Below are 25,617 nucleotides of genomic sequence, written 5' to 3' on the forward strand. Positions count from 1 at the left end.
TGGTGTTAATTCAGCAGCCAACGGGGCTTGAACTCAGGACCCTGGGATCCCAAGCCACCACCCTAACCACTAAGCCAACACCAGGCATAGGGAGGAAAGGGAGAGCATAAATAAATATAAAAATATGGAAACCAGTGAGATTATAAAAACGATCAAAGGTGTTTCAGAAAATAAATCAATCTCAACGCACTGAGGAGGAAAACGAAGAATTTACGTCTATTAGAAATATATGCGTCGAGTATTGACATCGATTTCAGGGAGAAGATTTAAACGAGAAAGTAGAGATAAGAGAAAGAAGGAAAATATTCTATTATTGATGATGTTGGTGTCATTGACTTTGCTTAAAGTTTTACATTTTTTTTTTTTAAATAAATGGAGGAGAGAGTTGAGACATTTCTAAGGATTCTTTATGTTTTAAAAACCAAGATTCAAATGTGCATGTTGAAACCTAAAAAGATTTTCGCACTCTGTCGGAATTTTTCACATAAATAAATGAGTTATTGTCTCAAATGTAAAAATATCTCGTATGTTAAAAGTAAAAATAATAGGGTTATACAAAAAGGTACATGTTCGGTGTGTGGCTCAAAAAAGAATAAGTTCATCACCAAACACAAACGAGGGGAAGATATAAAAAAGTTTTTATCAGGAAATAAATTTACAACAATTGGAATACCAGGGGAATTACATCTACCAGGGTATTCTTTCTGTGGTCCAGGAATAAACTTGAATAAAAGATTAGATGAGGCTGACAATCCTAAACCATGGAGCAAACCTATCAATAGGGTTGATGAAGTGTGCATGAGGCACAATATTGATTAAGGAAATAGCACTACATTGGAAGAAAAACACGAAGCGGATTGAGAAATGTATAATTTGTCTCTGATACAAAATCCAACCTTGAGAGAAAAAGTTGATAGGTTCATCGTGTAGAAGATGATCAGTGCTAAATTGAAACTTGGGCTTGGAAATTCAAAAAAACTTTTGGCTCTCATGATTGAATCATATCATTAAGATTGAAGAGCAATTAGCTGATGAATTACATAAACCAATAATCACAAAGTTTAATATAAGGAAGATTTATTCCAAGTAAGTTGATTATATCTGGTCCGCTGATTTGATTGAACTCAATAATGATAAGGGGTACAAGTATGCTTTAACCGTTATTGATTTGAGGAGTAGATACGCATGGGTTGTCCCTTTGAAAAACAAAACAGGTAATACTCTTATGTTAGCCTTTCAACAGATATTTAATAAAAGCAACAGAAGTTAAAAAGTTGGTGATGTATTAAGAATATACAGGTGGAAATCTCATTTTGAAAAATGTTATCCTGAGCGATGGACAAATGAACTTTTTTAAATTGTTGATGTCTCTCTCTCTCTCTATCGAGTGCAGCCTGGAGCTGCTGGTTGCATCATTGGTTGGGACGTGGCTTTGCCGCTGATGCAGTGTCCCCCTTACCAGTACACTGGTACTCATTTTGCCGACCTCGGAAGGATGACAGGCTGAGTCAACCTCCTGGTGTGTATTAATTCAGTGGCCCAACGGGGCTTGAACTCAGGACCCGAGGATCCCAAGCCACCACCCTAAGCACCAAGTCAACACCAGGCTTATTGTTGATGTAATCAGTACAGTTACTTGGACTTACAAATTGTGTGATTTAGAGGGGGAAGATATTTTAAGTTCATTTTATTCACAGGAATTACAAAAGACAAAGATAATAAATTTAAAAAAAAATATCTATATATATATATATATATACATATTCCAAAATTGACTCCACCCCTTTTTTGACCCCACCCACACCCACAACCCCCCACCGCTCACAAGCCACACCCACATCCATAATTTCCACATGATTAGTGATTAGTTTATTAGTTCCCCACACACAACATGTTTATTTAATTTAAAAATTGCTCCACCCCTTCTTTGCTTACACCTGCACAAGCCACACCCATTCATCCCACCACACCCCCTCATCCTACCCCACCCTTCCCCACACACACACACACACACACACACACACACACACGGGGAGGGGAGGAGGTGGGATGAGGGGGTGTGGTGGGTTGTTAGGGGAGTGCACCTATGCCCTCCAACCCTAACCCTCCCTTCCCCCCCCTTCATCCCTTTACACATTCTTTATTCTTTTCTTGTAATTAAGAATTAAATAATTGTAAACAAAACAAATTTAATTAAATAAGATTGAAAACATTGAACAAAATCTTCTTTTCCAGTCGTCCGAAGCGTTGTCATTTTGAAACTCGATCACCATATTCTATTCAACACAAAAAGAGAAAAGCCATTGGGTATATAATGATATTAATAAATAAAAAACATCACCTCCAGAAGATTGAGTTTTGTACCAGGTACAACCGGACAGGCGTTTAAACTGGAAAAAAAATTAAAAATGAATTAACACAGACAGAGAGACAGAGAGGTGGGGGGGGGGGCTCAGAGATACAGACAGACAGACACACACAGAGAGACAAAGACAAACAGAGAGACGGGGATAATTTCTCACCATTCTTTTGACTTATCCAAAGTCGGGGTGTGTAAGGTCTTCCAACATCTGAGACATGATGTCATTTAATTCTCTTCGAAATTATTGAAGATCTATACGGATTTCATTCATATTTTGTCATTCTTCATGATCGTAGTTTGCTTCATTTTCAATATCAGTTATCCACGCTGTTGTTATTGGGGACAACCTGTCAGATAAAAAACATACAATAATTATTGGTTGCAGAGTGATTTAATTCTGTATAAAACAACAAATAATGAATTGGTGTAAGGATCTCACCTCTCATCTTGTGAAAACGATTTATCTGCAAGGTTGGAGTAATCATCTGAACACTCCATATTCTGAATAAAACATACTAAGTTCGCGTTTGGTATTAAATAGGAAAGATGATGACGTCAATGAAATGTGAAAACAATGGGTTTTTTTCGGGTGTGTCTCATGAAGGAAATGACATCCGGCTTTCGGGGCTTGGTTCAGGCAAGGGAGCTTGTCTGACTCATTTTTACACAAAAATAAAATGAGTCAGACAAGAGCATTTAGAGAGGTTTATCATTTCATCTCTGCTCAACAAAGATACTGAAACCAAGAACCAAGTTCTTCTTTGTGAATATACTCAATGGAAATGAATGTTACAAGAAAATTAAGTTATTCCCAAAAGTAGAACATGGACAAATATTCGTTGGTTTGCTATTTGAATATAATGAAAATATAAAAGGACTGTGATTATGTTGGGGGGAAGAAGTGCTTTAATCAGTGTCTCAATTTTTCATTTGCTTACATAGGAGGGAAGGGGATAGGTGGGGAGGTGAGGAGGTAGTGTCTCCCATTTTGAGCTTTTGGGGCTTGTGTCAGAAAGTTTTTACCTTTTTCCCCATTCATTTGAATGGTTCTCCCAGAAGCAACAATTATCATCTACTGTGGTGGGTGAACGGTGTCAGGTGGTGGTTTGGAGGTTGTGGGTGGGACAAGGCTCGGCGTGGTGGGGCAGGTTGTGGGACCAGGATTGGCGTGGTGGGGCAGTTGTTGGATGAGGCTTAGTGTGGTGTGGATGGTTGTGGGACATGGTTTGTCGTTGTTTGGCTTAGTTTCGTGTTGAAGATTTGTGGGACAGATCTTTGCTTCGAAGGTGGTGGGTTGTGCAGTGGTTTGTGGTGGCTGGTTGTGGGTTGGGGCTTAGCGTGGGGTGCTTGTTGTTCAAAAGAGGGGTGAGTTGTGAGACCGGGCATGGTGTGGGGGGTGGTGGTTGTGTGACGGAGCTTGACATGGGGGATGGGGTTATGGGAGGGTGCTTAGTATGGGGGCTTTAAAAGATGGGGCTTGGTGTGGGATCGGGGTGGTGGTGGATTATGGGATGAGGCTTGGTGTTGGTGGTGCATGTTCGTGGAGCGTGGCTTCGTGTGGGAGATAGTTTGTGAAGGGCGGTTTGTTGTGGTGTTGTGGAACATTTTTATTATGAGTGAGTGGTTTGTGGGACGTGTTGGTCTTGGATCGGGTCCGACAGGGTGGGCTGTTGGGGTGGGGGATGGTTGCGGGAGCTTGGTGTGTGGTTGTTGGATTATGGCATGTGATATGATTGTGTACTCCAGTCTTCTGAAGTTCTTTGAATGGGAAGTTAGGTTGTTGGGTTGATTTTAACTTTGAGGTTGTGGGGTTATGGTTGTTAGTTCAGCTGTCGAGTAATCTATGCATTTGTGGTTTGAGGGGGCTTGTTGTGTTGGGCTCGATGGGGATGGTAGGTTGTTTTTTTGAGTGAAGGTTAAGGAGTGAAAGCTGTACATGGTGGGCATGATGGTAACGATATTTGGTGGCATGATTGTGAAAGTTGTGCGTGTTGTTGTTCGATCATTGAATCGAGCGTTGTGTTGTGAAGATTGCAGAAGCGGTGCGAGCCGTAGAGGTGGCCATTGATGCAGGAGTCAAACCACAGAGGATTCCTCAGGGTTCCAGTGGCAGCTACTTCGTTCGGAACAGCGTGGGGGTGAGATTTAACTGTGAACACACAACAGCGACAACAACAACTTTTATTTTGAGACATTTATGATTGGTTGGACGAATTGCTGTTTCTATCTTGTGGAATAAAATTTTTGCTTTAATACTAATGAGGACAAGTGGGACAGACACTCATGTCCTGAGGGAGGGTGGTTGTAGTCGGTATTGGTGGTGCATTACGTGGTAGTTGACTTTCAGATTGATCCACTGGATTCCAGTCTTCACTTTTGAAAATCAAAGCGACTCGCAGTGTACGAGGCTGCAGTCTGTCCCTCGATTGAGTGCTGCTCTCCCATCTGGAATGATATCTCACCTTCACATCTTTCTCTCATGTAGTATAAAGCACTCTAATTTATTGGAATCTCCCGTGATGAGGCTGAAGCACAGGATCTGTTGCTTTCACATTGCAGGCAGGTTGCTGGTCTCCTTGGTTTTATTTTATTTTATATTAAACCGCCACTGCTCCAATAATGCCCTCTCGGCCCTTTCTGACTCTCCCCAACAATTCCAGGATCCACGTATTCTGGATCCAGTAACCCAGTCCAGGTTAAACTTGCAAAATCCAGGCTGACTGCCCACCACAACCCTCTGTGTCTCTGTCTTTCTCTCTGTGTCTCTTTCTCTCTGTCTCTCTATCTCCCCCGCCCCCCACCCCACAACCTGACTATCAAGTTAACCTTGCTCTTCCATGAGCGTCACTTTTGTAGAAAAAAAAAAGAAGTTTACAATTATCATTTATTTGATGTAAGTTGGTAGCACGACTTTGACATTTCTTTTCCAGTATAAATCACCATATTATTGATGAAGATGTTATAAATGCAATGGATTTATTGACTCGTGCCTTCTGTCCGGGCCTACCATGTCATAGTCTCTGTACATCACAAACTGCGTCATCCTTATAGCTCGGAGTTTGACCATTGATGGGTAACTATAACCATCAAAGCATTAAATACTAGAACGGCACTCGGTAAAGCGCGTACCTCCACCAGACTGAACTGTTTACCTTTTGTTATCCCACTGATAGGCCGGATCTGATTCCGGATCTGATTCCGGACCTGAACCAAAATCTCATCGATTCTTCCCTGTCACACATCCAACTTGTCCACAAAGTTTCATCCGAATCCGTCAATAACTTTTTGAGATATCGTACTCGTAAACAAATGGGGGGAAAACAACCTCCGTCCACTTTCAGTGGCCATTTAATAAAAATGTGACAATAAATGGTATTTTTGACAATTTTACATTACGATTGTCCATTTATGAACTCAGTTGGGAATTTGAGCCACATTTGATTAAAAATATGTGAAAGATACTTGTGTTATCACTGTTGTTTTGTACCATGCTCTAAACAGAGCATCGGTTCTGCCAAAGCGGTTTCTTGGACAGGTCACCACTCTGATGCAGGAGAGGATACTCTACTTGAGTGTGCAGGAACTCACCTGTTTCGATCACCTGTCGATGACAGCTCACCTGTTTTTCACGAAAGACACCGTGGGATCTTTAACGTGCACACACTAATACCGGCACACAGGACACCCAGTTTGACATCCATCCAAGGGACAACCTTTCCCCCAAAACCTCAAAACCTCCACCCCCCCCTCCAATTCCACATCCGTCACATCTTTACTCTCACCCTCTTCCAACTCATTAAAACAAATGGACATTCCCATATCAAAACGGTGGAGTATGCAACACATTCTGCTCACATATCCTGCTATCTCCAACTTTACAGAAAACTCTCTGCACAGCCACCTGTTCAACTTGCAATTTTAAGAGAAAATGGTCAGAAATAATAGCAAACCTGTGTAAACTCTGCAGTAAATGCACTGCTGTAGTGAAAGGCTTCTAAAGGGTTTCCAAATTGGTGGCTGTTGTTTAGAAATTGTGGTTGGAGTGGGGCGAACTGCCCAACCAATGGGTGGAACTCACACGGACGGACGCACGCACAGTTCCTTTTATAGTATAGACCAATGTGAGCGTTTGTTGCCGAGTTGAGATTCAAACTCAGACGAGACGGCTCAAAGGGGAGTGTGTACACCTGTCGACTATCTTTGGCAGCCCTCTTGTGTTATTGCTTGAAGCAATTGATCTCAAACTCAAAGTAAAATGTTTGCGAGTCTTGGGTGTTAGGTACATCGATTGAGTGTGCAAATGATCATTATCACACAAAAAAAAATTGAGGTTTTATTTGATTTTTGAGATATGTGAATGACTTCTCTTCTCCTCCCCCCCACACACAGAACATAATTGGTGTATTCAAACCGAAGAACGAGGAGCCTTACGGACACCTGAATCCCAAATGGACAAAGTGGCTTCACAAGGTGTTTTTGAAACTCCATTAGACAGTCTTCAGGAGGAGAAAATGAGATTATTTAGAGGGAAGGGACATCACTTGCTCCAGTTTTTCCATTTTTGTTTGATTATCTGAATGTTTTCTCATGAGTAGAAGACTAGTTACTTAGTCGTATGAAAGTTGGTGTATACAATTATTGCAGTTTAGTTATGCTTTATTCTCCAAATCATAAAACGTACTAAAAATTTGATGGAAACTGAATTGAAACAAATACAAGCAACAACAAAACTTTGTCTCATGATGGCTTTGAATTTGAATTTGGCTTTGAGCATGAAGTGCTCACAGAAGTGAAAGAAGATTCTATCCTCACGTGTGTTTGCTGGGCAAAGAGGTGTAATGTGAGAATACACTTTTTGAAAAAGCCCTGAAAATACATTCCATACTATCTCAGAGTTTCACACTATTTGTTCAGGTCCCTTGTAATTTACACCTTGTTGTGTGTTGTATCATATGTGGTTAAGATTTCACCATGAATTTCATCCCTTCGCAGCTTTTCCACATCCCCATCATTCCTACATCCCTGTCCTATGGAAGAGGATGGTGATGTAGGATGGAGGGAGAGCAGGGGGTGAGGAAGGGGAGGGGGAGTGAGGAAGGGGGGAGGAGAGTGAGGAAGGGGGAGGAGGTAAGCTGTTAGGAGGAGGTAAGTATGAGGGGAGGGGTTCTTGACGTGCATTTGGTAGTGGTACTTGTGGAGAAGTGGTGGGGGGGGGATGGGGCACGTAGTACAGGATTAAACGAAATGGGGGACATTAAAACAGCATTTCATGCAGAGACTGCCGGGAGATGTCCAGGGGGTGGAGAGGGGTTTGGGAGGAGGTAAGGGGGAGGGAAGGCGGCATGATGGGCGGGGGAGGGGAAGGGTGATAAACACTCCCAAACAACAACGGTTTCTTTTTAACCACCAGGTTCTATATAAAACTGTAAGGGAGCATTTAAAACCCATGCTGTCTACCTGGCAAAGGCCCACCTGCATGCACATGCAGTAACCTTTGAATGCCTCTGGTTGGCTTACTCTGAATCTGATTCGTACATGCTACACTACGGGGAAGCCATTTTAAATTCAAATCTAAACCATCAGTCCTTAACAGAGGGGCAGAGGGGTTGCAGAAAGAGAGGGAGAGGGGTGTGTGGGGGAGAGTCGAGGAGAGTTGGGGGGATTCCGGTGGATGTGATGTCCATCCGAGAGACGGCACACACATTGTTGAAACACCGAGATGACAGTTTATAGCTGGGTTGAGATTCACACCCAGGTTAGACAGATTAGAACGAACATGCGTACCTCTCAACAATCCTGATGTGACGATGCATTGCTTTGTAATAACTGAAAGCATTTTCTACTTTTTGAAATCATCAAATTTATTTTGCCTTCCTAACTCCAGAGATGTCCCCATGGAGAACTGTCACAGTATTGCCATCGAAGCTTTAAGAACTTCAAGTTCTTTAAGCTCGCCAGTTGACTTAAGCACTCGAGCAAGCACTCCAACGAAGCGATTGAAGAAACTTTTACAAACGAAACGTTTAATTTTTTTCTTGTACGTATATCTATCTGTGCCGAAGTCATGGGTCGTATTATGAAAGAAGATCGTATAAATCGATCGTAATAAAGAACAAATTATATACAGCTTGGGAAATGTGAATCTAAACGTATCTAAGGTGCCTCACACCAGATGTAATCACGGACTGGGGAAATAGAATAAAACTGGGTGGCGGGGACGTCGAAGGAGCCACGGACAGGCGGGGTGAGCAGACGGGGAGACGAAGCAGCAGGCAGACAAAACGGGCACAGGGCGAAGACGGGCAGGTAGGACGACCTACTTAAAACTCCTCACTCTCTCAGAACTCTGCGATCCTCCTCTAAACTCCTTGCTTCTCCGTTCTCAGACTTCTACGGTCGTCTCTCACAGCCAACCGTCCATTTAGGCTACTCCCTCTTCTCCCGGGGCAACAAAAAACTGCACCCCTTGGAGGCGATCCAGGCTCTGCCCTTCAGGAGGTGTCAAAACGCTCTTCCCCTCACTCTCACGGTGATGCAAGCTCTGCCCCTGAAGGTGTTCGGACTTCTGCCCCGCTCTTCTCCTCTAACCTGGCAGAGCCCCAAGCCACCCGATTCCACCTGGTGGGGCATTAAAAAGGGGTTTTTATGTACAGTACAATTCCTTTACCATAATCCCTAACCAATTATTACCATGCACCACCCCCTGTATGGTGCACATTCAAACAAAACATTCCTTAACCTGATGTGTCCCTACTCATACCAGCTGAGCCCAAATACCAAATTTAGAATCTACCTAACCAATTTCACGGGTTACCTGCCTTCCATAGCACATGTCAAGCCGCATGGGACCGATTGGAACATTCCCTCATTGATACACAACAACAATCATCATCAAATTCGCTGCAAGGCCATGGCTTCATCTTCAAACACCACAGGTGTGGCCCTCAACTTGGTGGTGGGGAGGTCTTGCACAGACAAGATGATGGGGTCGCTTCAGGCTGTGGTGCCCGCAGATCAAAACAAGTCACCGACTTCTTCGTGACTTTTCAACTTCTCAGCCCCCAGCACCCAAACAGCTCCTTAGCTTTACGTCCTGCCAGGGAAACGCACACACACACACACACACACACACACACACACACACACACACACACACACACACACACACTCTTCACCTTGGGCTCTCCTGGCCTCTTCCCGGGTCAGTAAGGGTCTCCATACCCGTTGGTTGCCCCAACCAGACCCTCCTCTGACAAGAGCCCGAACTCCAGACACCACCGGCTGCTCGGGGCGACTTACCTCAGGAGGGATCGCAGTCACTGCTCCTCACATCCTCTGTACCTGCGGATACGCACACCTTCGCCGCCCACAACACCCCACGTCTCTCTCTCCCCTGCTGCCATACAATTTCCAACACCTGCAATACAAGGTACTGGGTACCTACTCTGCTACGGCCTGTGTACACACTAATGTACCGGCTGCAAATGAAGATTGCTTTGAGTTCAATGAGAAAGATGGTAGAACAGCAAACGATAATTTCTGGTGGAACTGAACCATCAAGCCAGGTGAACTTCACAGACTATTGGCCCCACAGCGTGGTGACAATGTCCCTGTCAAACATCTCGAGTCGACTTTACAACTCGTTTAACTATGGACATAAAAGAGAACCGAAACACCCTCATTTTGACGAACCGAAGAATTTATCATGTCTGTTCGGCGGTGAACGCTCATGTTGGCAGTTTTCAATGCATCGCTAATAATAAGTCGGTTGTAGTTATAAACAGAAGTGCACATCCCATTTGGACCATGCTCCTACTCGTATAAATCGTCCCCCCCCCCACCCCCATTGCTGCAGATTATAAGGCAAAATATGAACTCCCAATTTGTTTTTTCACACTGCTGATTGTGAGGGTTACACCTTTCGGTCACGAGCGCTCACACTGGTGGTTTGATGCTTCCACGCACAGTCGTCGGACGCATTCTGTTTTAGGGTTGTCCGTACATCCGTATGTCCGTCTGTCCGTTCTGTTTTCTCTGCAACCGCTTATGCGATTGACACAACATTTTCACGATAGGTGCGACTACTCATGTAGAATGTTTTATTGATTACGATGGCATAGGTCACATGGTGCGGCAGCCATGTTGGAAAAACGGAAAAACTTTGGACCACTGTATCTCTGAAACCGCTCCATGGTAAAAATTGAAACTCGGCATGTATGACGTACTCCCCATGGGAAACAAGTGTGCTTTTGATGATGTCATAGGTGGCTTATTTCACTTTATTCATCCGATCAGTATGAAAAATTTTCAGTCATCTCGGGCTGAATGGTATGGGGAGGGAGGGAGGGGGGAATTTATGTCATTGGTCACGTGGTTCGGCAGCCATATATATATGGGAGAGAGAGGGGGGAGTGGGATTCTGGCAGATGTGATGTCGTCTGAGGACACACATTGAATAGCCCTGCCTGTGAAACACCGGGATGACAGTTTATAGCTGGGTTGAGATTCAAACCCAGGCTAGACGGTTTTGAGTGAGTGTGTGTACCTTTCAGCTATCCTCTGTGATGTTAATGAAATGTTTCCCTTTTTTTTTGTATTTAACTATGCCGAGGTGACAGCAGAACAACATGGGGCCAACACGGGCAAGTGGCCTCTGAACATTGTTCGTCTATTGGTTATACAGTATTCAGTGAGAGTGTGAATATTATAGAAGGCTCACCAAGTGGCTTAAGCACTCCAACAAAACAGTTGATAAGGAATGGCTCACTTGGCACGAACCATCATGAAACGCGCACTTCCCAGAGACGCCCGAAATGTCAAATGTGGCCGAATTGGACAAATGAACACTTTTTTTTTTTTTTTAGGAGTTGGAACTGCTGCTAAGTTCCATTCTGGATCTTAATTGTTGTAATTCAGCTTGGTTTAAGAGATTCTCAAGGTTGTGGCATGTGTAGAAATGAAATTGTCACGAACGCTGGCATCTCCAGGCATGCGTTTACAAGCACTGCAATGTAACCAGCGATTCATAGCTTTGATCAACCGGGATTGGATAATATGAGTGAAGAAAGTGGAAAAAATTAGCAAAAAAAACTATTGTTCAGAAATTGTTGCAGCCTGTTTGTTCCAAGTCAAGGCATTGTTGAGCAGGCCAAAAAAACATGGTGGCTTCATACCCCGGCGAGGTAACCCAGGATGCAGGGAAATGTCGTGCCGTCTGAGTGCCCTTCCAGTTTTTCTTCAATTTCTATCTTTATTTTTGACCCAGGTTACTTCTCGTCCTTGCTTATCTCACCTTTTCATCAAATGAAGTCTTGCGTTCCTTCATTTTGTTTTTCAATGTAATCTTTCCCTCACCCGTTTTGTTGTTTTCCATCACGACATGAACAATCTCACTTTTTCACCCCCTACATCTCTCCTCTAGGTTTGTTGTCCCTGCTGCTTTGGCCGTGATTGCTTGGTGCCAAATCAGGGATACCTTTCCGAGGCAGGTGCTAGTTTGGTGGACCAGATGCTGAATCTCAAGATTGTTCCCAAAACGAAGGTGAGAGTATGATGCTCGGATACATTTCTACATGTGTTATTAGTCGGTTAATCATTGTTTAATTTTATACATTATATATATATATATATATATATATATATATATATATATATATATATATATATATATATATATATATATATATATATATATATATATATATCTTCTTCTTCTTTCGGCTGCTCCCGTTAGGGGTCGCCACAGCGGATCATCCGTATGATCCGCATAGTGATTTGGCACATGTTTTACGCCGGATGCCCTTCCTGACGCAACCCTGGTCGCCTCTTACGACACAGGGATATGGTATACCTATTTTAACCGGGGTATACACCGGCCCAGTATACTGGTACTCATTTCGCCGACCTCGGAAGGATGACAGGCTGAGTCAACCCCCTGGTGTATCAATTCAGTGGCCCAACGGGGCTTGAACTCAGGACCGCTGCCCTAACCACTGCGCCAACACCAGGCTATATATATATATATATATATATATATATATATATATATATATATATATATATATATATATATATATATATATATATATATATATATATATATATATATATATATATATATATAATTTTGAAAATTCCAGCAATCTGTGTGTGACCGCTGTTTCTCGACAACCACTGGTCCGATCTCATTGAAACTTGACAGGTATATTGCTGGGCCCTGAGGATGTGCCTTTTCAAGGTTTGATATTAATCGGACAAGTGCTTCCCAAGTTATGGCCATTTATTTACCAAACCAATGACAAGACACGTTGCGTGGGCATGGCCGATGGGGGAAGGGAAGCTCAGCCGCATTCGCCATTACGGGTTACAATGTACGGGCTTCCGGATAGTGATGACCGTGTATTCTAATAATTTCTCGATTTCTTCTGCGCATTTATCGATAAACACAATGCCCCAAGTTATGATCGTTTTCATATTAGACGGTGCATAAATTTCGGTAACATCAGAGTGCTGGTATGCTCCGAACCAGGAAGTAATTTTTTTCTCTCTCTCTTATCTTCTCTTTTTGTTTTTCCTTGCCACGACATTGCGAAAAGGTAAAATACATTGGTGCTAATTGAATAATTGGGTATTAAAACTAAATTGCGAATAATATGTGAACTTCCGGGCCACGCACGTATGGGCATGCGAGAGCGAAGAAACGGCCTGTGTGGTTGTTGTTTGTTGCTCGCGGTTTGAATTTTTTTTTTTTTTTACGGGCACGTACTAGTATATATAAAGAGGTCAACATAGGCCAAAGGTCAACAACTAAGGTGCTATTTCTAAAATCCTTAATTTTCAACCCATTGACTTGAAATTTGAAGAGGATTTTCATATCAGGTCACTGAATTCAACCAGGCAATTATTTTAGAGGTCAACATAGGCCAAAATGCTAAAATTGTCTTTTCAACCCATTGACTTGAAATATGAAGAGGATTTATACTTCAGGTCACTGAATTCAAGCACCAATTATTTTTAAGGTCAACATAGTCCCAAGGTCAACAACTAAGGTGCTATTTCTAAAATCCTTAATTTTCAACCCATTGACTTGAAATTTGAAGAGGATTTTCATATCAGGTCACTGAATTCAACCAGGCAATTATTTTAGACATCAACATCGGCCAAAATGCTAAAATTGTCAATTTTCAATCCATTGACTTGAAATATGAAGAGGATTTATACTTCAGGTCACTGAATTCAAGCACCAATTATTTTTGAGGTCAACATAAACTAAAAGGTCAACATAGTCCCAAGGTCAACAACTAAGGTGGTATTTCTAAAATCCTTAATTTTCAACCCATTGACTTGAAATTTGAAGAGGATTTTCATATCAGGTCACTGAATTCAACCAGGCAATTATTTTAGACATCAACATCGGCCAAAATGCTAAAATTGTCAATTTTCAATCCATTGACTTGAAATATGAAGAGGATTTATACTTCAGGTCACTGAATTCAAGCACCAATTATTTTTGAGATCAACATAGACTAAAAAGTCAAAATAGTCCCAAGGTCAACAACTAAGGTGGTATTTCTAAAATGCTCAATTTTCATTTCATTGACTTGAAATTTGAAGAGGATTTATATTTCAGGTCACTGAATTCAACCAGTCAATTATTTTGGAGGTCAACATGGACCAAAGGATAGGCCGAGTTTCTAAACTTGTCAATTTTCATCCGATTCACTTAAAATTTGAAGAGAAGTTGCATGTTTGGTCATTTAATTCAAACAACAATTGTTTTTAAGGTCACATTTGTTTTTTGGATATTTGCAAGTATCGTGCTCTGCACGACGTCATCTTCTTGTTTGTCTGTCTGTGTGCAAGATATCTCAAAAAGATGTGGACGGATTTGGACGAAACTTGGTGGACGGGTTGGGTGTGTGACGAGGACAAATTGATTTGATTTTGGTGAAGATGTGAATCTTGATCTGGATAGGATAATTATTTAATTTTTATCGTGATTCTTCACCATTGATTGGGCCAAAACGATATAGTACTGTGTGGCATATTTCAAACATTTATTGGGTGCAATATGTTCTCGTGGATCAGGCATTGCATGGTGGAGGTATGTGCTCTACTGAGTGCCCTTCTAGTTTTCTCTCTCTGCAACTGCTTATCCGACTGACAAAATTTTTGCCATAGGTTTGACTATTCATGTCGAATGTTGTAAGTCATCGGTCACAAGGTGTGGCAGCCATGTTGGAAAAAAGAAAAAACTTTGAACCTCTATCTCTGAAAGCACTCCATGGAAAAAATTGAAGCTTGGCACGTAAAGTACTCTCCATGGGAAACGAGTGGTATTTTGGGTTTTTTTATGTCATCGGTGGTTTCAGTCTGTCATAATTCATGTCGAACGCTTTCTCTGATCAGTTTGAAAAAATTTTTATGGTCATCTAGGTCAAAATTGTATAAGGGGAAAAAAAATTAGATGACATCATTGGTCATGTGGTTTGGCAGCCATTTTTCTTTTTAACATAAAAAACCTTCAAAAATCCTCTCCGAAATGGCCGAACAGATCAAGGCGAAACTTTACAGGTATGATCACCTATCCATGAGGAACAAAAAGTTCTCCACCTATGACCTCATAAAAGTCTCATTGTTTTGGCAGGTATGAGTTTTGGAAGAATAAACTTTTTAAAATCTTCTTCTCCAGAACGGCTTGACAGATCGAGGGGAAACTTCACCCACACGTTCCCAAAGCTTTGGAAATACCAAGGTGTTCACGAGTAATTAATAGGTCACATGGTCCGGCAGTCATATTGGATTGAATGAAAAATTTTAAAGAACATTCTTTCTCTTGAACAACTTCAATTGATGTGAAACGTCACAATTATGATCCAGTACTGATGGGGAATAAATGTTTTAAACTTCAACTTAATCAGACGCATAGCCTGGCAGCCAGAATTATTTAATATTTCGAATTTGGGTTTCGGGATTTAAATCGACTTGGTACAAGTATGTACAATGATGTAATAATGTGGGCAGAGGCATATTTAGTGACGTTGCGACGTCATAGAGTGCCCTTCTAGTTTTTAACGGTCTTGGGTGTTCAGGAGGTGAAGAAAGCAACCAAACGGCACCGGACAGTTGACAGGCTCAGTCAACCCCACCTGGTGTTATCTCTATGGCCGACAGGGGCTCAAACTCGATACACTAAGATCTTAAGCCAATACCAGATTTAGTGTGGGGTTAACCCCTCTAAGGATGAGTTGTTTGCAAGTAATAGTTATTAGTTTGGATTAATTTTATGTTGAAACACTTTGTTATCCACAATTATCTGTATGCTGGTAATCGCTTGAGCGTTGTTGGAAATTTCGTGCTTCGAGTTGTTTATATATCGGTTTGACAACTCCGATCCATTCCCTCGATGCTCCCCACCTCATATCATGTCCGACATCACAGGTGGTGTGGCTCACGAGTGACGCTTTCAACTACAGCGCCATCGACCGTGCCAAGTCCCGTGGCAAGAAGTTGGCCATGGAGAGGGTGCCGACCGTCGGACGCCGGTTCAACCGCCTCGGCCTTCCCCCAAAGGTGCCTTGAATCGATCTATTGTTGCGCACATTTTTTACCGGACTTTTAGCTGTGTAGTTTTCTCGTGGAAGGTTTTTTTTCTTCAAATTTTTATTTATTTAATTTTTTGATGCAAGATTCCACGATTTATTCCTAGGTCGGTTCCTTTCAACTGTTTGTTGATGGCTACCATGATGCGGAGTACTGGCTGCGGCGTTTTGAGAGCGAAGCAATATCGGAGAATGCCGCACAGGACCTCCAGCAGCAGTTTGAGAGGCTTGTCATCTTGGATTACATAATCCGCAACACAGGTGAGAAAGGCCGGTCCACACAGTGCCTTAGAAGGCTAATTACATGTTGGATTTGTGATGTGACTGTGTTCTAGCTCTTCCATGTGCCTTGAAATTGTATCAAAAAATAATAATAAACCAGAGTGGATGATGATGCAACAGCAGAAAGGATGGGGTGGGGGTGGACACCAATAGAAGAGCTTTCTCTTAAACTGCTTCATCAATTAATATGAAACTTCACAAATATCTCTCACCATTGCTGCATCTAATGTGAAAATGATAACAAGTCAAGTGGTTTGGCAGCCATCTTGGATAGTAAAACAAACCTCACTGATTAACACAAAACATCACAAACCCAATCCTGTACCAAATTAGGGGCATTGTGTGAATTTATGATGTCATAGGTCACGTGGTTCAGCAGCCATATTGGAGTGAAAATAAAAACCTTTAAAAATCTCCTTCTCCAGAACAGCTTACTACATCGATCCGAAACTGCAAGCACATGTTCGACTTGCCTTGAGGAATGTAGGGTGTAAATATGAACGTCGTAAGTCACATGGCTTGACAGCCATATTGGATTGAACGAAAATGTTAAATTATTTAGCTTGAACCGCTTGATCGATTGACGTAAAATTTCACGATTGTGATCAAGTAGTGATGGAGAATAAATATTTTAAATTTCAACCTAATCAGATGCATTGCCTGGCAGCCATAATTATTTAATTTTTGAATCTGGGTTCTTTTTTTTCCCTTTTTTTTGAATAAGGTTCGCTTGGCTGTGCCTGGATGTGTTTGAGGGTCGAGGAGTAGTAGCTGAAATGTGAATCCTATCCAGGTTCCTCCTGATGACTTCATCTTTGCTTTTTCCTTGTTCGGGTTCCTTCTGATTACTCCAATGCAAAATTGCTCTGATTTGGTCTTTCACCTGATTTGAATTTAATTTATTTTAATCTCATTCTGAATTCAGTTGAGTAATAATATGCGTCATTGGTCAGGGTCAGGTGTCTGATCAAAGTGGGGTTGCATCAAAGCAGGATGTCTTGGTACCCGTTCATCACTGCCAGCAGTTATAAAGTGGAAGTTCTCATGATGTCTCCTTGATTACGAAAAACCAGTACACAAACACCACACAAAACAAGTCCTGGCGAGGGTCTGCAATCTCTGATTGCTCTTTTTCTTGTTTTTTTTGTTTTGTTAAATCCTGATCTGTGAAGCACCCTGCAACTTGTGGCTGCAGAAAATGGACTTTTTGGAACGCCGGTTCCATGCAATCATCATTGAACTTTGTTAAAATCTTCTCCATGTTTGGTCTTCTTATGTTGAAAATTACGTGTTGATTCATTGCTCAAAACGGTTGTGGAGGAAACTCATTTAAAAGCGAATAAAGGTGAAAAGGTGAGGTCCTCGGCCGACGTTCCGTAACATGGTCAAAGATGGCTGTGAATGCCTCTTACTAGTTGTTATTATTATTATTTTGTAATCACGTGATTATTATTAATAGTCGTAGTAGGAAAAGTACCCATTGTTGGGTCAGGGTGAACAAGAAAAAATACCTGTCGCTTCGTTGACGGATTTAATGAAAACTTCACATGTTGTACTTTTCACAAACACTGCTCTATTAACTCGATCATTCGCCCGAGGTCATCTTCCATGTGCTTGGAAGTCAGCGAACACCACGACCATCAGCCATCTTGATGCTTATATATGGCATGAGGAAAAATCACTTCCTCTTCACTGCAAAGGTCAGTGTTGGATGCTTTGGTTTGAACCTCTGCTTAAAATGAGTGAAAACTTATTAAAAACTTTGAATATTATTCTTACTCTGATTTCAACATCACTGCAATGCAGATCATGAAGCTGTTTGAACTTACTCAATATAAGAATCAATTTGTAATACCGGATACCAATGGGTGGTGCTATATGATACATGTTTACATCTATATCATCGGGGTCTCCCCCCTACCCACTCCCCCAGATATGCAACCCTGACATAAACCATACTTGGGGTACCATTAGGCAACATGCAAAATTTGTCTTGTATTGAACAATGGGAGTGACTGTGTATTCAGGTGGTCATACATTTGACAATTGATTGAACAGTTTGTGGTTTATATACTGTATATATATATATATATAGTATATAAACTATATATATATATATATATATATATATATATATATATATATATATATATATATATATATATATATATATATATATATATATATATATATATATATATATATATATATATATATATATATATTTTTTTTTTTTTTTTTTTTTTTAACTTCCGGAAGGTGTACCCCACAAAATGCCATGAGAAGCTATTTATACACCTAAACACGGAGTTCCTCCAAGGCAGGAAACCCCCTTGGGGAGGTGAGGGGGCAAAATAAGTCACTCCAACCTTCGTTGTGTGAACCTTAACCTCCCTGGCAGATTTGGTCGACATTGGACAAGGAACGACCGGATGCATCACAGACATACGAACAGACGGACGGACACCAAATTACATATTTTATTGTGATGATTGTTTTTTGTTGTCCTGATCTTTTATCACAATTCTGTTTTCTTGCTTTTTAAAACTCAACACTCCATTTGACATGAACAGTAAATCAACTCTTCTGTGCCAACGACCAAATTTATGCGTTGTGGCTGATACAGTGCGAGTGCCCAATCCTGATAGTTTTTTTGGGCAGACCGACCGCAGTGGTAACAACAAATTGTGGAGAGTCGGGAACATGGTTTAACTGGGCCGAATGGGGGCAGGGGTGGCGGTTTGATTCCACATCAGTGAGAGGTTATGACATCACACAGGGCAGAGCAGAGCAGAATGGAAGCCACAGAATACTGTTTCGGTTATCGTCGTCCTAATGCAGCACACGGCTGTGGGTGAGCATCAATTCTTGCAGAGTCTGAAGCATTCATTGGAGGTTGGAACAGAAATTTGGTCAGAGTACCTGCGATAAGTTGCCTCCTCTTCACAAAGGATGCAGTTGGATTTTTATTTTTACATCCACCAAGTAATTCCAGCAAGCAGGACACCGGTTTAATGTCCATCTGAGGAACGACTCATACCTCGCCTTGCAGGCGAAATGCCAGGACAACGGTTTATTGCTGGGTCGAGATTCAAACCCAGGGGAGAGAGAGATCGGAGGAGAACTTCACATACCTCTCGGGCCTCGGCGATCCTGCTAGCGTGGTGTTTTGGTGAGACAACATAAAACCATATCATGAAGGAAGTCAAGTTTCCAGCCTCAAACAAAAGACAACGAATGTGACGTTTGAGAGCTCTCTCTCACTCTCTCACTCTCACTCTCACTCTCACACCCACAGTCTCACTCTCACACCCACAGTCTCACTCTCACACCCACAGTCTCACTCTCACACCCTCACTCTCACACTCTCTCTCACACACTCTCTCTCACACACTCTCTCTCACACACTCTCTCTCACACACTCTCTCACACACTCTCTCTCACACACTCTCTCTCACACACTCTCTCTCACACACTCTCTCTCACACACTCTCTCTCACACACTCTCTCTCTCACACACTCTCTCTCTCACACACTCTCTCTCTCACACACTCTCTCTCACACACTCTCTCTCTCTCACACACACTCTCTCTCTCACACACTCTCTCTCTCTCACACACGCTCTCTCTCTCACACACACTCTCTCTCTCACACACTCTCACTCACACACTCTCTCTCACACACACACTCTCTCTCTCACACTCTCTCTCTCTCACACACACACTCTCTCTCTCACACACACTCTCTCTCTCACACACTCTCTCTCTCACACACTCTCTCTCTCACACACTCTCTCTCTCACACACTCTCTCTCACACACTCTCTCTCTCACACACTCTCTCTCTCACACTCTCTCTCTCACACACTCTCTCTCACACACTCTCTCTCACACTCTCACACTCTCTCTCACACACTCTCTCTCACACACTCTCTCTCACACACTCTCTCTCACACACTCTCTCTCACACACTCTCTCTCACACACTCTCTCTCACACACTCTCTCTCACACACTCTCTCTCACACACTCTCTCTCACACACTCTCTCTCACACACTCTCTCACACACTCTCCCACACACTCTCTCACACACTCACTCTCTCAGACACTCTCTCACTCAGTCTCTCTCACACACTCTCTCTCACACACTCTCTCACACACTCTCTCTCACACACTCTCTCTCACACACTCTCTCTCACACACTCTCTCTCACACACTCTCACTCACTCTCTCAGTCTCACACTCTCTCACTCTCTCACTCTCTCACTCTCTCACTCTCTCACTCTCTCTCTCTTTCTCTCTCTCTCTCTCTCTCGCACTCTCTCACTCTCTCTCACTCACTCACACTCTCTCACTCTCTCTCACTCTCTCACACTCTCTCACTCTCTCACTCTCTCTCACACTCTCTCACTCTCACTCTCACTCTCACACCCGCTCTCTCACTCTCTCTCACTCTCTCTCACACTCTCTCACTCACACTCTCTCTCACACTCTCTCTCTCACTCTCTCTCTCACACCCACACTCTCACTCTCACTCTCACACCCGCTCTCTCACTTGCTCTCACACTCTCACTCTCGCTCTCACTCTCGCTCTCACTCTCGCGCTCTCACTCACACTCTCTCACTCACACTCTCACTCACACTCTCTCACTCACACTCTCTCACTCACACTCACTCACTCTCACTCTCTCACACTCACTCACTCTCACTCTCTCACACTCACTCACTCTCACTCTCTCACTCACACTCTCTCACTCACACTCTCTCACTCACACTCTCTCACTCACACTCTCTCACTCACACTCTCTCACTCACACTCTCTCACTCACACTCTCTCACTCACACTCTCTCACTCACACTCTCTCACTCACACTCTCTCACTCACTCACTCTCTCACTCACTCACTCTCTCACTCACTCACTCTCTCACTCACTCACTCTCACACTCACTCACTCTCACACTCACTCACTCTCACACTCACTCACTCTCACACTCACTCACTCTCACACTCACTCACTCTCACACTCTCTCACACTCACTCACACTCTCACTCTCACTGGATTGCGGGCGGCTGAGTCAGCAACGTCAGCTATATTCTCTGGTGACCGTCCTGATTCTGGTCGGTGAGCGAGTGGCCGCCTCTGTTCGGTGAATTCGGATGCAACACTGTTCCTTGCTGGCTGAATTTTTTCACAAACATTTGAATTTGAAACTTGATGGGAGCTTTGCTTGTTGCTTGTGTGCAGAACAGGTTCCTTGAGTGTAAGAACAAATTTGTCTGTGATTAGTTTTCTACATTCAATGACTTCATCAGGTGTGCACAACATCATTGATTCAAGAAACTTGGCAGGTATTTAACTCAGTTCTGGGGCCCACTTTATTGGGGTCATCCTGTAATTTCTAAATGCCCCCCCATTTTTGTCCTTGTTATGTTTGGGCCCTGTATCTGTTTGTCTAAACTCTCATGTGCCACTGCCATAACACCTGTTTACAGAAGGGCGGTCAAAGGGCCAACTCGAGCATGTATCCTTTCCCTGCGCATGGACAAGGTCCACAGCATTTGAAGCATCATGTGATCACCTTCGAACGTTTCCTCACATTGCTGCCCCCCCCACCCCCCAATAGATCGAACTAATGACAACTGGCTTTTATCCTACAATTCAACATCACAAGGCAATGATGATAAAAACGAGGTGAGGTGAAGCAGCTCTGACATCTTATCTTCAGAAATAATGTTGGCAAACTGTAAGCAATTCCATGTTGAACTTGTTTGTGATGATCATTCCTGCTTTGCTTTGATTCTTACGTTTTAATCAACCACTTCCTTCTCCTCCTCATGCTTTTCCAATGGCATTCTTTCCTCGGTGAAAAATGTGGGGGGAAAATAAATAAATAAACCTCTGTTCCAATCCCTTCCACTTTGCACACGTATCCAAAGCAGGTCGATTCGGATCACACAAAAGCGATGGCCAGTGTACGGGTGGCCGCAATAGACAATGGGCTGGCGTTCCCCTTCAAACACCCGGATTCCTGGAGAGCATGTACGGTAATTGTAACGTCATGGGAGGGTGAAGAGGTTTGCAGCCCTCAGGGTATCAGAAGCTGAACTCCGTTGCTTACCTGCAGATCCATTTCACTGGACGTGGCTACCTCTGGCGCAGGTACCGTTTTCCCCAGAGACGTGTGAGATGATGCTTCCCACTCTCTCTGACCCAAGTTTTGTGCATGAACTGGAGGAGAATCTGCTGAGACTATTCAAGGTGTGTTTGTTGGATTACAAGCTTGCTTGGTTTGTACATCCATTTGGTTGAGGCAGAGTGAACATCACATTATGTGGATGGATTAACTTCTCAGTGTGAAAGTTGATTAAACGTTTGAAGGTTAATGGATTTATCTTGGTGGAGGGCAAGTTAATTCCTCAATGATGATAGTTACTCTCTGGGAGTGCAAGATTACACAAGCTCAAGGTAATGATTTTTTTTAAATTGTGATCATCAAGTGGAATGTGTTTGGTACTTCACAAGCAAGTGATCATGTAAACCTGTTGTAGGAGGACAAGGGTTTTGACCGAACTACTTACGAGAATCAGATGTCGGTCATCAGAGGCCAGGTATGTTTGTCTCCTTTGTTAGCATCGGAAACCAAAGTGTAACCATTGGCCAACTAATTGAAACCACCCGTCAAACCTTTTCCTCCATCTACCTCCAGTTGCTGAACCTGGAGAAGGCGCTTCATCAGGGTCTCTCGCCTTTTCAGCTCGTACAACTACCTGCAGTGCGGATGGAGCGGAATCCTGCTATGGAAACTTCCCACCTGCCGAGCTTCAGCCCCTTCCAGGAGGTCTACACACAGAACTTCCGCAGGCAAAAGCCCTTCTTCTCTTGGTGGTGAATGAATGGAGTCTTGGCCTCCCAAACTCGTGTGGACATGATGGCAGAGCCTTGCGGACCGTCTTCTCATTGTAACTCGTCCTTGAGGGTATCAACAGTGTTTCGGACTGGTAAAAGGTGTTGCGTTTAACTGTGGTTCACCAAAGGAAGACATGTTGGCGAGTGTTTTGAAGCAGTGGAGTTGATCCATTTGCATTCCTGTATTTTCAGGGATAGCATTGTGGAGATGTAATATGGGAACTGTTCTTCCTGGAAAACAAAACCACAAAGCTATGCTTGAGGCAGATTAAAATAAAATTAAATCAATATTAGTTTGAAGCCTCGATTCCATGAGAAAGTAAGCCATAAAGTTTTGTGTTTATATATATATAAAATCAGTTAGTAACATGATTAAACTTAAACCTGTCTTTCCTTTAAAAACAACAAACTCAACCCTTGCTTTCTATAAACAATTGTATCAAAGGACACCATCCTTTGGAAAGGTGTGTTCAACCATGTACCTGTTATTATTTTTGGGTATAATATGCTGTGGTATTTCATGCCTACCCTGTCAAGGTTAAAGGAATATTGATCAATCCCAACTGGAATGTCTATCAGTATAAAATCCACAAGTTTAGTCAACTTTCCATACTTTATTTTTCCTTACCTCCATACACAGTGATTGCTTGACAATGCAGCTGGGGCAGGGGGATGGGGTGGGAGAAGGAAGGAAAGAAAGTGAACCACAAATCTCGAGCATTGTCTGCTCAAACAAAATGGCTGCCCATTAAACCCCAAACAAGGCAACGAAGATGTTGGTGGAGAAATCGCTTAAGAGGTGGGAAAGTGGTTACAGAATGGATGTGGATTGGTCACATCTCGTAAATGGTCGTCTTTATTCCCTCTCTACCAACAAAGGTTGATTGTCAGGGGTTGTGATAGATTGACATGGCACAAATCAAAATATCACAATGCCCAAAAGCATTGTAGGGCTACTGCAGAGCTATTCAAGCTCTACCCAGAATTCCTTTTAAATTTGAACATGGAGCTCGGCCACAGAGCTCAGCCACTTACACCAAGAGGAACAAAACCAAAGCTCAGACCTCACAGGCAGGAAGACAGCAATGATTTACAAATACAGGAAACCAAAAACAAACATGAAAACACCTTTTAGTGTCCTTTTTATCTCACACTATCAAAACAGGAAGATGGATTTCTATTTACCACATCAAGCGAGATCATCAGAAGTGGGAAGAGTCCCTATCTGAAATGACGGTCACTGAAAGAATGGATGGGACCCTGATACAGATCGAATGAGTAATGAACAAGAAGGGAAAGTCTGGACTTCCTACGCTCTGAATATCAAATCCACATGCAGGGGAGGTAAGAACAGCAAGAAACCTTTCCACTTCAAACTACGGGGGGGGGAGGAGGGGGGAGGAGGGGGAGGGAGGAGGGGTGGAGGAGGGGGAGGAGAGGGGTGGAGGAGGGGAGGGGAGAGGGGTGGAGGAGGGGGAGGGGAGAGGGGTGGAGGAGGAGGGGAAGAGGGGGTGGAGGAGGAGGGGAGAGAGGGTGGAGGAGAGAAGAGGGGTGGAGGAGGGGGAGAGAAGAGGGGTGGAGGAGGGGGAGAAGAGAGGGGTGGAGGAGGGGAGAGAAGAGGGGTGGAGGAGGGGAGAGAAGAGGGGTGGAGGAGGGGAGAGAAGAGAGGGGTGGAGGAGGAGGAGAGAAGAGGGTGGAGGAGGGGGAGAGAAGAGGGGTGGAGGAGGGGAGAGAAGAGGGTGGAGGAGGGGAGAGAAGAGGGGTGGAGGAGGGGAGAGAAGAGGGGTGGAGGAGGGGAGGAGAGAAGAGGGAGGAGGGGAGAGAGAGAGGTGGAGGAGGAGAAGAAGAGGGGTGGAGGAGGGGGAGAGGAAGAGGGGAGAGAAGAGGGGTTGAGGAGGGGGAGAGAAGAGGGGTTGAGGAGGGGAGAGAAGAGGGGTTGAGGAGGGGGAGAGAAGAGGGGTGGAGGAGGGGGAGGAGGAGGAGAGGAGGAGGAGGAGGAGGGGAGAGAAGAGGAGGAGGAGGAGGAGGAGGAGGAGGAGGAGGAAGGAGGGAGGAGGAGGAGGAGGAGGAAGGAGGAGGAGGAGGAGGAGGAGGAGGAGGAGGAGGAGAGGAGGAGGAGGAGGAGGAGGAGGAAGGAGGAGGAGGAGGAGGAGGAGGAGGAGGAGGAGGAGGAGGAGGAGGAGGAGGAGGAGGAGGAGGAGGAGGAGGGGAGGAGGAGGAGGAGGAGGAGGAGGAGGAGGAGGAGGAAGGGGAGGAGGAGGAAGGAGGAGGAGGAGGAGGGGGAGGAGGAGGAGGAGGAAGGGGAGGAGGAGGAGGAAGGAGGAGGAGGGAGGAGGAGGAGGAAGGAGGAAGGAGGAGGAGGAGGAGGAGGAAGAGGGGGAGGAGGAGGAGAAGGAGGAGGAAGGGGAGGAGGAGGAAGGAAGGGGAGGAGGAAGGGGAGGAGGAAGGAGGAGGAGGGGGAGGAGGA

At 43.6% G+C, this 25,617-nt stretch overlaps 1 protein-coding gene across 3 annotated transcripts in view; it reads left to right on the top strand.

The window, feature by feature from the left end:
• LOC147033764 (phosphatidylinositol 4-kinase type 2-beta-like) overlaps window positions 1-23,748 on the top strand; it is a 39,154-nt gene extending 15,406 nt beyond the window's left edge. For 2 of the 3 annotated variants that reach the window (XM_085870416.1, XM_085870396.1), the window contains exons 2-11: window positions 4,393-4,500; window positions 6,752-6,832; window positions 11,784-11,903; window positions 15,803-15,934; window positions 16,071-16,224; window positions 21,868-21,935; window positions 22,181-22,283; window positions 22,369-22,502; window positions 22,793-22,852; window positions 22,951-23,748. In XM_085870416.1, coding sequence (XP_085726542.1) covers window positions 4,393-4,500; window positions 6,752-6,832; window positions 11,784-11,903; window positions 15,803-15,934; window positions 16,071-16,224; window positions 21,868-21,935; window positions 22,181-22,283; window positions 22,369-22,502; window positions 22,793-22,852; window positions 22,951-23,133 — 1,143 coding nt within the window. In that variant the 3' untranslated portion in view covers window positions 23,134-23,748. The remainder of the gene's footprint in view (window positions 1-4,392; window positions 4,501-6,751; window positions 6,833-11,783; window positions 11,904-15,802; window positions 15,935-16,070; window positions 16,225-21,867; window positions 21,936-22,180; window positions 22,284-22,368; window positions 22,503-22,792; window positions 22,853-22,950) is intronic. The other variant, XM_085870404.1, reaches the window with a different exon arrangement.
• The last annotated feature ends 1,869 nt before the right edge of the window (window positions 23,749-25,617 follow it).

Source organism: Eptatretus burgeri, chromosome 1, assembly GCF_056783735.1.
Source record: "Eptatretus burgeri isolate ZD-2024b chromosome 1, Ebu_testis_v1, whole genome shotgun sequence".
NCBI lineage: Eukaryota > Metazoa > Chordata > Myxini > Myxiniformes > Myxinidae > Eptatretus > Eptatretus burgeri.